The sequence below is a fragment of the Manis pentadactyla genome, chromosome 4, assembly GCF_030020395.1.
Source record: "Manis pentadactyla isolate mManPen7 chromosome 4, mManPen7.hap1, whole genome shotgun sequence".
Lineage (NCBI taxonomy): Eukaryota > Metazoa > Chordata > Mammalia > Pholidota > Manidae > Manis > Manis pentadactyla.
In genome coordinates this window covers 148,735,786-148,747,794 of record NC_080022.1, presented here as the reverse complement: position 1 = coordinate 148,747,794, position 12,009 = coordinate 148,735,786, and the positions used below count along the sequence as shown (strand labels likewise).

General features: G+C 33.5%; 1 protein-coding gene across 1 annotated transcript in view; it reads left to right on the top strand.

Moving 5' to 3' along the window:
- The window catches only part of LOC118908930 (serine/threonine-protein kinase TAO1-like), a 60,469-nt gene that overhangs the window by 6,099 nt on the left and 42,361 nt on the right, over positions 1–12,009 (top strand). Inside the window, 5 exon segments of the mRNA XM_057499504.1 lie at positions 2,331–2,432; positions 3,827–3,872; positions 4,439–4,535; positions 6,050–6,163; positions 8,612–8,709. Coding sequence (XP_057355487.1) covers positions 2,331–2,432; positions 3,827–3,872; positions 4,439–4,535; positions 6,050–6,163; positions 8,612–8,709 — 457 coding nt within the window.

Genomic DNA, 12,009 nt, shown 5'->3' with positions numbered 1-12,009 from the left:
GTTTAATTTTTTTAATTGTTGTTTAGCAGTTTATTCTATAATAGAGGGATTATCATGTCTAAGAAAGTAAACTAGAATAAGGTACATTTGACAGTAAGTATACTGGATATAAATTTTTAATGGTAGAGAAATTATCTAATGGCTGTTTCAAATAATCATCAGACAGCATATATCTAGTCTGAAAAATAAGGCAGTGGGTAATAATCTGAAAAATAAAATTATTGATACTGTATTGCATGTACTTTTGTTCTTCAGTATTCTGATTAGTTCTTAATTGCATAAGTTTATAAAATGTCTACTTCCTAAGTGTTATCTGTTTCTTTAATTCTTCAAAAATTTAATTATTTTTAATTGTGGTAAAGTACACAAAACAAATTTACCATCTTAATCACTTTAAGTGTAAGTTCAGTGGCGTTAAGGACATTCACATTGCTGTGCAACCAACACCACCATCCATCTGCAGAACTCTTTCACTTTGCAAAAGTGACATTCTACCCCCATCAAACAATAACTCCTCATTCCCTCTCCCCGCAGCCCCTGGAAATCACCTTTCTACTTTCTGTCTCTCTGAATTTGACTCCTTTAGGTATCTCATGTAATTGAAATTATGCACTATTTGTCCTTTTGTGACGGCTTGTTTCACTTACTATAGTGCACTCAAAGTTCATCCATGTTGTTGTGTGTGCTTCTGACTGTGTGTGTGTGTCTGTGTAAAAACACCACATTTTGCACATCCCTCATCTGTAAATGGACACTTCGTTGCTTCTACCCCTTGGTCATTGTGAATAATGCTGCTGTGAGCATAGGTACACAAATATTTCTTTTGAGTCCCTGCTTTTAATACTTCAGGGTATAGGCCCAGAGGTAGAATTGCTGGATCAGTCTTTAATTTTTAAAGGTTTTGGTTTTGTATATTTCTGGAATCCCTATTTTATGTTAAATCTTGTTTTTTGTGATAATCACACTTATGGGTATGATAACACTGTTGTGATTGATCACTGTTCCATTATGTTGATACCTAAAAAAACCCTTAATAATTTCTAAAACCCCTAAAGAAACTCCATTTTTTACAAGTTTACTGTAATTTTATTTGCCATTCCATAGCATAACTTTACAACTAGCTTTCCTAGCCAACTTGTGTTGGAGTCTGTTTAATTAGTCACGCCTAGAACAAAAAGTTTCACCTAGGGCAGCATCTCCTCTCATCTAATATTGTATCCTTCCTGGAAGTGTTTTTTACATTGAAGAATACAGGTTTTAGCTTTGTTTTGTTTTGTTTTGAGAGTTTGCTCCCAGAGCATTCAAATTTGAAATGTAAAGCCCATAAAACACTTTCTAAACTTAGCATCTTCCAGCTTACACATTTTACACTGTCAATATCTTCTGCTCTATTTTGTTGAGGGCTTATGAAATAACATAGGAGATATAGGATCTTAAATTCTAGTACAAAACATTTCTTAAAGTTCTGTATTCTAGTTCCCCTACCTTTAGAAATAGGATACAAGTGAGTGGTAAAGCTTGGAAAAGCTGAAACAAGAACAAAATACAGATTCCAAGTTCCCATCCCACATCTACTAAGCTCCTAGAGTCTCTGGGTATGGGCCCAAGTACCTGTATTTTCAGAGTTCCCTGATTGCTTCTTAGAAGTAACTATAGTTAGGATATGGCCTAAGTTTCTGAAGTTGTCACAGAGTAGCTTTAATTGCTGAAGGTTCATCTGTTATTTACTAGTAGGCATCAATGGGAAGGCTCTTCCTAAAACCCTGTAGGAAAATGTTTTCATGCTGCTTGGTTTTTCTGTGAACTTCCCTCTGTTATAACCTAAGTGTTCACTAGCATTTTAGAATATGTGCAAGGAATTTAGGTAATTACTTGATTTGAGTTTAAACAGCAGAAAAAACTTAACATTCGGTAGACAATATAAGCCAAAAACACAACAGCTGAACTTTAAGGTATGTAAATTATGCCACAGTAAAGTTGCACAAAAGAAGGGAGAGGTTGAACTTTTGAAGAAAAACCACTTAATATAGTATATAGTTTTCAACAGGCTTGTGTGTGGTTGTAAAATTTTAATAAGACTCATTGATAATAAATTTTATGAAAATAAAAATATGTCCTACCTGGAATGAATTTTATGTAATTGAGTTGTAAACTATACGGATGTAAGTTCTTTAAAATGTATTAGTTTGACATTTAAATATTACAAATGAAACAAAGTTGTATGTTCTTATTAACATTTTGATCTAATAATTACTTTTTTACTTGTATAGCTTTCTAAGGAAAAGCAACTGTTCCTAATTATTTCCTGTATTCTTTTTTTCTCCCCACAGAAATGGCAGGACATTATTAAGGAAGTCAGGATTCTACAAATATTAAAACATCCCAACATTATAGAATACAAAGGCTGCTATTTAAGTGAGCACACAGCATGGGTAGGTATCTGTTCTCCCCTTGCTGTAATTTTAGTAGGTTTAGTTTATAATTAATTCTAAAATGTCTCAAAATAGTCGTGTAAAGCCATGCACAAACACCTTGAAATGTCAGTTCATACCGAGAAAGGAGGAGCAGCTTTTCCTGGAACTCTTGGGCAGTAGGAGATAATAGAACTTTTGCCAGTTTACTTCAGAGATTCACCTGATCATTACATGCATGGGAAAATGTTCTGATGTATGTTAGCGGTATCATTCTTCAAATGCTTTATCAAACATTTGTTGAGAACAATCCTATCACTCAAGGATGAAAATCAGCATATATTTTTGACATAAATGTATTGTAAACTATTTAACCACAAGGATCTTGTGTGAAATGTCGGTGGTGAATCTTGAAGAAATCTGAACTGATTGTGATTCTTTGGCTGAATGATACTAAAGGTAGAAAATTGAGACATTTTATTGCAGAAAATGGAAATTAATTTTGCCCCATTGTTTAAACTAAGATAAGGTAGTAATCTTACAACAGTATAGGCATAGTAATTATGTTTTTTAAGAGGAAGGCTAAATTTTCTTTCAACAGGAATGACCTTTTATTTTTTTTATTATTATTTTTTTTTAGATAATTATTTTTTATTGAAGGGTAGTTGACACACAGTATTACATTAGTTTCAGGTGTACAACACAGTGATTCAACATTTATATACATGATAATCCTATGACCTTTTATTTTTAATAAGCTATAGCTGGTTATCATTTTAATATACTGAACTTAGATTTAGATTTGTAACATTTGGTTTAATTTAGTGGTGATGGTACTCCTAAATTTGAGGCTGTGGTTAAAGAAAAAACAGTGGCTGACAGGGTAGACTGCCTTTCTGTCTTTCAGGTTTCTCCATCTGTAAAACAAGGATGATAATAGGGTCTACTTCCAAATGTGGTTATGAGGATTAAATTAGTTAATATATATAAAATACCTTGCACATAACAGGTGTGCTGTGTTGGCTTTATAGGAAAGATTTAAACTGTAACCTAAACTTCGTATATATAGTACCAGAGGATAATTTTCTGCTTCCTAACAATACCAGTATTGCTACTATAGGTTAATATTAATAGAATATGTATATTCCTTTATAGCTTCAGTTAGTAATTATATGAAACACACATCTACAAGCAGTTCTATGTTGGCATTATAAAAGATTAATGTAGTATTGGCTTAATTTCATGTATGCATTTAACAAGTTCACAAAATGTGTAATTACAGGTAATTGATAATCAGAGTTTGTTTCACTTCAAAGTATCTTCTCGATCTCCTTGCTGAATTTGTTTTATCTCATATAGAATCTTTTAATTTTAGTAGTGTATTTTAATGATTTTATCATTTTTTTCCCATGTAGCTTGTAATGGAATATTGTACAGGATCTGTTTCAGATTTTCTGAAAGGTAAGTTTCCTTTATTTATTAAGAAAAGAAAAGTATTAGTATAATAAAATGAGAATTTGTTCAGTAAGAGATTTTTTTAATAATGTTAAAACTTTTCAGGAAGAGTGAAAACCTTTGTCTTTTCTAGAGTCTCAGCATGGTGTGCACTGTCCTCATTAAATATTATGTTTTAGCATACAGATGAGTTTTCGTTCATTATGATTTAACAGGCATTTTTCTGCATTCTTTATCATTAAACTTGATTGGTTCCTTCTGTTCAGAAAGAAGATATGTAGGAATATAAAAAGGGAAAACTTCTCTTTCATTGTTTTTATAATCACAAAATAATTGTTAAATGTTGTTTGTTAACTTTGAGGAAAATTGCCTGTGAACTATAACAAATAGGCACAACTGCATGCTTGTTATAAAGTTAAATTGCCTTGTTTTATTATCTTGGAAAGCAAAAAGTTCCTTCTTGCTAAATATTAGTTTTTAAAAATTTCCCCATATATTAGATATGTGTATATATATTTTTAAATAGAAATGTTCTATAGAATAACCATTTTCAAATGAATTCTTATTTTAAGTTCACAAAAAGCCATTACAAGAAATTGAAATAGCAGCAATTACACATGGTGCTCTCCAGGGATTAGCCTACATACATTCTCATACCATGATCCATAGGTAAGTACTTTAAAAATGATCATATGTCAATAAGCAAATGGCTTATTGAATTTATCAGACCTAGAATTTATTAATCCTGAAAGCTTTATTTGTTTTAGGTAAATGAAAGTATTCTGGAGTTTTACAAACTCATATTTTTTTTAGGTTATCCATGTCTTAAAAAGAATATACTAATTTATTTGATCTCTTTGTTGAGGATAATTTTTATCTTTTTCTACACATGCTGCCAGGCTGTCTGAAGTATGTGCACTTTATAGATTTGTGATAGAAATTTAATTATAGAATAATTTAATTTGTGAAGTGGAAAAGACGATTGGGATGATGTATTCTTACTCTTTTCATTTTACAGATGAAGAAACTGATGCCCCAATTTGTGACTAACTTCCCAAAGCTTACAAGCAAGATAGATTAGACTAGAACTAACCTAGATCTTTTGTCCTCCTGGTGACTCATAATGCCAGATTTGATTCCATGACAGAGACAAGTAAAAGCTACTTAAGACTCTATGCTTTTGAGATAATCCTTGATAGTGAATAGTAACTTAAAGATTAAACCATCATAAACTACATTTTTAGCATTGGTATTGGTTTTCCCTGCTTTTAGAAGGAAGCTAGCATTTTTTAAATTATCTATGTGAACCAGACAATACAGAGTAAACTTATATAGTAGAGTCATTGCAAATTAATGGGTTATCAGTTTTTTAGATGAGAATACTAAGGTCCAAGAGAATCCACATGCATAGTAAATAAGAGAACCGAAAGAGTTGGAAGTAAAACCTAAGGTCTTCTCAACTTCAAAGAACCTATCCATTTGTTAACAAAATCAAATGGACGAAAATAGATTGACTTACTATTATATCCATTATAGTACTATGTAGTATGAATTGACAAGTGCTTAGAAATTTATTTCTTTTTGAATGTATGGTACCCATTGGGCATACAATCCCATTATAATTTTCTTAGTTCACTTGTACATTGTTGATTTAGAAAAGAGCTTAAAAGTAAATTTGGGATCATTGATATTACCTTATCTATGTGTTTCAGTTTTCATTTCATATTTAGGTAGGAGAACTATGCTAAAGTTTGGAAAGATATGAGTTATTAAAAAAAACAAATTTAGGGCATGAGATTCTTTTTTTCCATTTTAATGTTAAGGGTATACTCAGAAATCTTACAGTTATGTAAGAATGTTCAGCTAAATTTTTTAAACCATTATTTGTACCAATAAACAGGAACTCAAATATAGAGTATGTGCTATTAATTACCTAATTTTTTCTTCTGTTTCTACTGCTATTTTATCTTCTCTTTTAGAAAATTGTTACTATATACTTACAGGAATTCTGTGTATCTCACTTCTTAATTTGGATCTTAATTCTCATCTCAACTGAGAGATTATCGAAGGCCTTAATTATTCTGATTTCTCCTGTGTTTTATAAAATTTTATATGATTTTTATCATTTTCAGTATAATCTTATGAAGGAAAGACAAATAATTTTCTGTGTTCTTTAAACCCAGAGATATTAAACCAGCAAATATCCTTCTGACAGAACAAGGCCAGGTGAAACTTGCTGATTTTGGATTGGCTTCCATGGTCTCTCCTGCCAGTTCTTTTGTGGGAACGCCATATTGGTAAGAATAGTCCTGTCTGGTATTGATCCTCATAATTGAAATAGGCAGTGTGTGGTTGTACTTTTTTCAGATGCTTTATCTTTTTTCTTGGAAATACAGTGCTGCTTTAGACATTACTCTAAGCACTATAGTTAGTTTCAGATATAGATTTGGAGTGCTGTCCTTGTATCTCCTATTGTTTCATTTGTCCCCCCAATGTTTCTTTCCTGTTATCATCTACATCATGTATTGGGTGTAGGAGTGAAAACATTTAAATATTTAAGAAGGGAGAGGATAGAAGTGCTAAGTGGAAATTTTCTTTAGATTTATACTTACTGTGTGTCAGTATCTCTGAATAAGAGTATCTGAAGACTGGTAGCTAACTACGAATTTTTTTTTAATTTTTCATTCTGGAGAATTTCAAGTATACAGGGAAATAGACAAAAATATAAGGAAGGCTCACACAGTGGTCAGCTCAGCCTAACAGCACTAGCCCGGGGCCCAGCTGCTCTGTGTTCTTGCTCCTCTTGCCCTCCCTCCACCTCCAGTTATTTGAAGCGAGTTCTAGACATCATCTAATTTTATACATAAATAATTCCATATTAATGCCAGCAAGTCTGAAGGGAATAATTTTCCACATCTTCAACTTCCATAGGTGTTTTCTCTCTGTATATGTTGAGAGGTGTCTTAGGTCTACTGCATCTTCTTTTCCACTTACCTTTCAAATCTCCCAACTCCCACTTTGTTAAAGAAAGGCTTCTCACCCATCCTGAAAGTAGAATGATGCATTGTTCTGAGGATTAAAAGCCTCAAACCATCGCCAGAGGGACAACTTGAGAATACATAATATCTAGAATATATAGCATCAGAAATATTGAAGCATTAGGATACAAAGTTTTGGCAAGGGCCCTCTGCCTTCACAGTCATCTCTCTTCACTTCCTTTTACTCCTTGCTCTTTTCCCCAATTATCTTCCCTCCTATCTTCTTTTCTAGTGGATCATAAATTACCTCATTTATAACTGGGACAATTGCCATGAGGACACATTAACATGTTATTTACATTGAAAAATGAAGTTTGGCATTTCCTGATAGAAAATAATTCTGATTTGAATGGTTGATATGACCATGCAGACTGGGTTTGCTAGTTAGGTTATTATACAGCAGTGTTTTTAATAAATTGAATGAGCTAGGTCCTCAGCTCCAAGTTGTAAATATCTGTAAAGCATGTTTACAAAATAATGTATATACATATGTGTGCATTATATCCTTTGCAACTAAGTTTATAAAATTTTGATACCAACTCAAAAATGTACAAGCACATACATTTTAAAAATAAATTCATTGGAAGTAAGAAAATAAAAAGTTTGAAGGCTACTGTTCTGTATGACCAAAACTTTCTTATGTTGAACCCCAGTTTAGATAGAATCCTCTTCCCCTGTATAAAAAAAGGGTTCTTTGGAGAAATAATTCTTCTTAGTGGTCCCCTTTTACAAATCAGTGATCAATATTTTATACTAGAAAGAAGCTAGAAAGTTGTGCATTAAAAACAAAACTACTTTTTTAACTTTGTTGAACTTACTGACTCCCCAAGCTTACTTCAACATCTTAACACATTAGAAGCCCACTATTATTGGCAATTGGAAGTTACATATGTATTAATTTGTATATAGTATATTAGGAACACAGCACTGTGTAAATATTTACATGTTTTTACACAGAGGAACACACATACGCCTGGTGACAATCTTACTAAGCAGTCAGAAACTGTTCTAAATGTCTGTCTGTGCTTAACAACAAGTACAAAGGAAGTATAAGGTGAAGCATACCAGTGAGAACATTAGAGTCTAGCTGAAGATGTGAATGAGCATTTCATTTTATAACCAAGACACCTACAAAGTTAATAATTGTATGATTTATTTAGTTATGAGTGGCTGTCGTAGCCACTTTTATCACAGAACACTACTCCTATTTGCAAAAAAGACTGACAAACTGCTTATTCGTTGTTGCTTATTGTGGCAGATATTTTCTCAGCTAAATGTAGTGAGCTTGTTTACTTCAAGGAAACAAGTGCCAGTGATAAAATGCCCTCTTTCAAGCAAAACTTAGACTTTTGTAGTAAGATACTAAAATGAAAATGTTTGAGATTCACTGGCAAAAAAGATATACAATATTAGAATCTGCAAACTTGAATTGATGCAGAATACAACCCTGCTCTGGGTAATCTTTCCTCCAGGACGCTGTTCCATGATCATGACAAATGGTGAGAATAAGTCTAACACTGTATATGCAATGGTAAATATTTACCTCCCAACCTGTAATGCATTTATTTCCCTTTACAAGAATTCTTATGTCCAGTTATATCATCTGGAATTCACACAGGTATTCTCCATGTAGACGGTCATTACGTTTTTAAAGAATAGTATACTTTTCTTTTCTTTTTTAACTTTAAGTGACATTTTATGTTTTAGGATGGCCCCAGAAGTAATTTTAGCCAAGGAGAATGAAGAACAAAAATATGGTACTGAAGTAGATATTTGGTCTCTTGGAATAACATGTATGGAACTAGGTAAGCATTGCTCTTTATTACTGTGTAGTAAGTTTTGATCAATGTTTTACCTCAATTTCTGTACAAAATTACAGATTTTTATTTTTATGTTAGTGTTTAAGGGGAGCAATAAATCTATTAAAGTCACTTTGGTTATTTGGCAATTTATATATATATATATATGTATATATATATATATATATATATTAGGTTAGGTGTATTATATTTGCTGTATTAAATTAGGTCTAAAATAGTTTATAATGTGGTATTAATTTTGAGGTATCTTTGTCTAACATTTAATGAGTATTTGTTAAACACCTAGAATATGTCTATGGTTATAGATTTACCATGTATGAAGGGTCTCTAAAGCATTCAATACACTAAAAAAATAATACACCATGATTAACTGTGACATATCCCAGGGATGCAAATATGGATCACTATCTGCAGATCAGTGTGATCCACAACATTAACAAAATGAAGGCTGAAAATCATGATTATCCCATTAGACACAGAAAAGCATTTGACTAAATTCAGCATCCATTTGTGATAAAAACTCTTAGCATAAGTATAAAGGGAAGATAGCTCAACATAACAAAGTCATAAATGGCAATCCCACTGCTAATATCCTACCTAGTAGCCAAAAGGTAAAAGTTTTTCCTCTAAGCTTGGGAACAAGACAAGGATATCCCCTCACCACTTTTATTCAACAGAGTATTGGAAATAACATCCAAAGCAATTAGATAAGAAAAAGAAACAAAAGGTATCCAGATCAGGAAGGAAGAAGTAAAACTATCACTGTCTACAGATGACATGATATTATTACATATAGAAAACCCTAAAGACTCCACCAAAAAATGGTTAGAACTAATAACCGAATTCAGCAAAGTTGCAGGATACAAAATTAATACACAGAAATCTGTTGCATTCCTATATACTAACAACAAACTAGCAGAAACAGAAAACAGGAAAACAATTCTATTTAAAACTGCATCAAAAGAATAAAATAGCTAGGAATAAACCTAACCAAGGAGGTGAAAGACCTATACTTTCTTCACGAGAGAAACTAACCAATAAATGGAAATGATACCATGTTCATGGATAGGAAGAATTAATATCATCAAAATGGCCATCCTGCCCAAAGCAATTTACAGAGTCAGTGCAATTCCTATCAAAATACCAATGGTATTTTTCAGTGAGCTAGAACAAATAGTTCTAAAATTCATGTAGAACCACAAAAGACCCCATATAGCCAAAGCAGTTCTGAGAAAGAACAAAGCAGTTCTGAGAAAGAAGAAAGCTACTATGGGGGAGGGGTTGGGGTGAGTAGTTGAGGGTGAGGGGAATAAAAGGGCACAAAAATTTTCAGTCATAAATTGGTCACAGGGATAGTAGTATAGCATGGAAAATAAAAGCACTGCTTCCGTAACATTTTCACATGTTGACAGTAACTGCAGTGGGGGGGTGAGGATTTAATATGGGTGACTGTAGGACCACTGTGTTGTATACTTGAAATCAATATAAGATTGAATATCAAGGATACTTTAATTAAAAAAATAATTGAAATGTAAAATGTCCTTTGAATCCACTGAAGGCTCCCACAGTTTAGATTTAGTAAATCTCTATGGTTTTTAGCTAAGTGCAGTGTTCTTTGACTGAATTGAGATGGTCGGGTTTATGGTTAATGACAGAATCAAAAATCATCCTCTGGTCTGATATATTGATGGTACACCATTTAGAATTTTTGAATACTTTAATAAATCACAGTAGAAACACAAGTTATTTTATTCATTAAGAATTTCTTGCTCTCTTACAACACTAAACTATGTTTTCTACCTTTATCTTGCATCTACCTACCACTTCAGCATTTTAGTAAAAATAATAATAATAATAATAAAGGGAGAAATGTGGGATCCACATATAAATCAAGTATAAAAATCAAATGAATATTCATATTTGAACTGATGGTTTACAGTTCATTATGCGTGATCAAAACCGAAAGTTTCTGTGATGACTGCCCTTGTACTGTTCACCATGTAAGAACTTATTCACGATGTAAGAATTTGTTCACCATGTAAGAACTTGTTCGTTGTGCTTCAGAAGATTGGAGACTGACGAGAATTAGGCTTGGGGTGGATTAATGATTGTGCATTGAGCATTGACTTCCCTATACAGAATTTTATTGTTAACAACCATTTGATCAATAAATATGAGATGCCCTCTAAAAAAAAAAAAAAAGAATTTCTTCAGTAATCCCTTCCCCTTCCTGGATCAACCTAGTCATTCTTAAAGCTGTTGGGAGGACAGTATAAAGCAGGTGTCCACGTCACCTGCTGAGTCATGGTAGCCCGGAGTGGCGTGTCAGAGTGCTGTGAGGAGAGGAGGGAGTTCCCACAGACAGAGTGCCTTGTAAGTGGAAGCAGAACCTATGCAGGAAGGGCGGCAGTCACGTTTGGAGATCAGAGTCCTGGTGGGGTAACCGAAGCACTCATACCTGGAAGTAGCCCAGCATGGGGTGTCAGAGGCCAAGGAGCAGGTCCACATTTTGGGGTGGGTAAACCTGACACATGGCGGTGCCTGACTGAAAGGAAGGGGGCTTCCCTCCTGAGGACTGATGAGGAGGGCCTCACTGCAGAAAGTGATCCAGTTTGGATGGGGTGTCAGAAACTGAGTGGATGAAGTAGACAGACTTGGAATGGGGTTTGAAAACTTGATGGGGAAGAGCGGAAAGGGTGGTGGCCAAGATGGGAGACTGGCTATGTACAGGGGGGGTTCATCACATATATTAAGGATAATCAGAGTGAGGTCTCTTATTGTCAGAGACAATACAAAGGATATTTTACAAAGGAAAAAAGTGAAACTTTACTATGAAAACTTGTGGAATGGCCATAAGTGATCAAAGTGAACACCATCAAAAACAAGACGACCTGAAACCATGGACTACATCACAGAATACACTGAGAAAAGGGTGATATTTGCTTCTGTGATATTCCTACCAGAGATGTTGAAACCAAATTTAGTAACAGCACAAAGCCAAACTGAGGGACATTTGAGAGTCAAAATTATACTTGTGAATTGTCAAGGTCATGACTTCAACTGTCACCTTAAGACTAGAAAAAGAAGGCAAATTCAATCCACAGTAAGCAGAAATAAAGAGACCCACAAAAGATCAAAGCAGAGAAAATGAAAGCAATAGAGAACATCAATGAGATCACAAATTAGTTCTTTGGGAAAAGTAATGAAATTAATAAACCTCTTCCTAGACTGAGCAGAAAGAAGACACAAACGACCAATATCAGGAATGACAGGGGACATGACTCC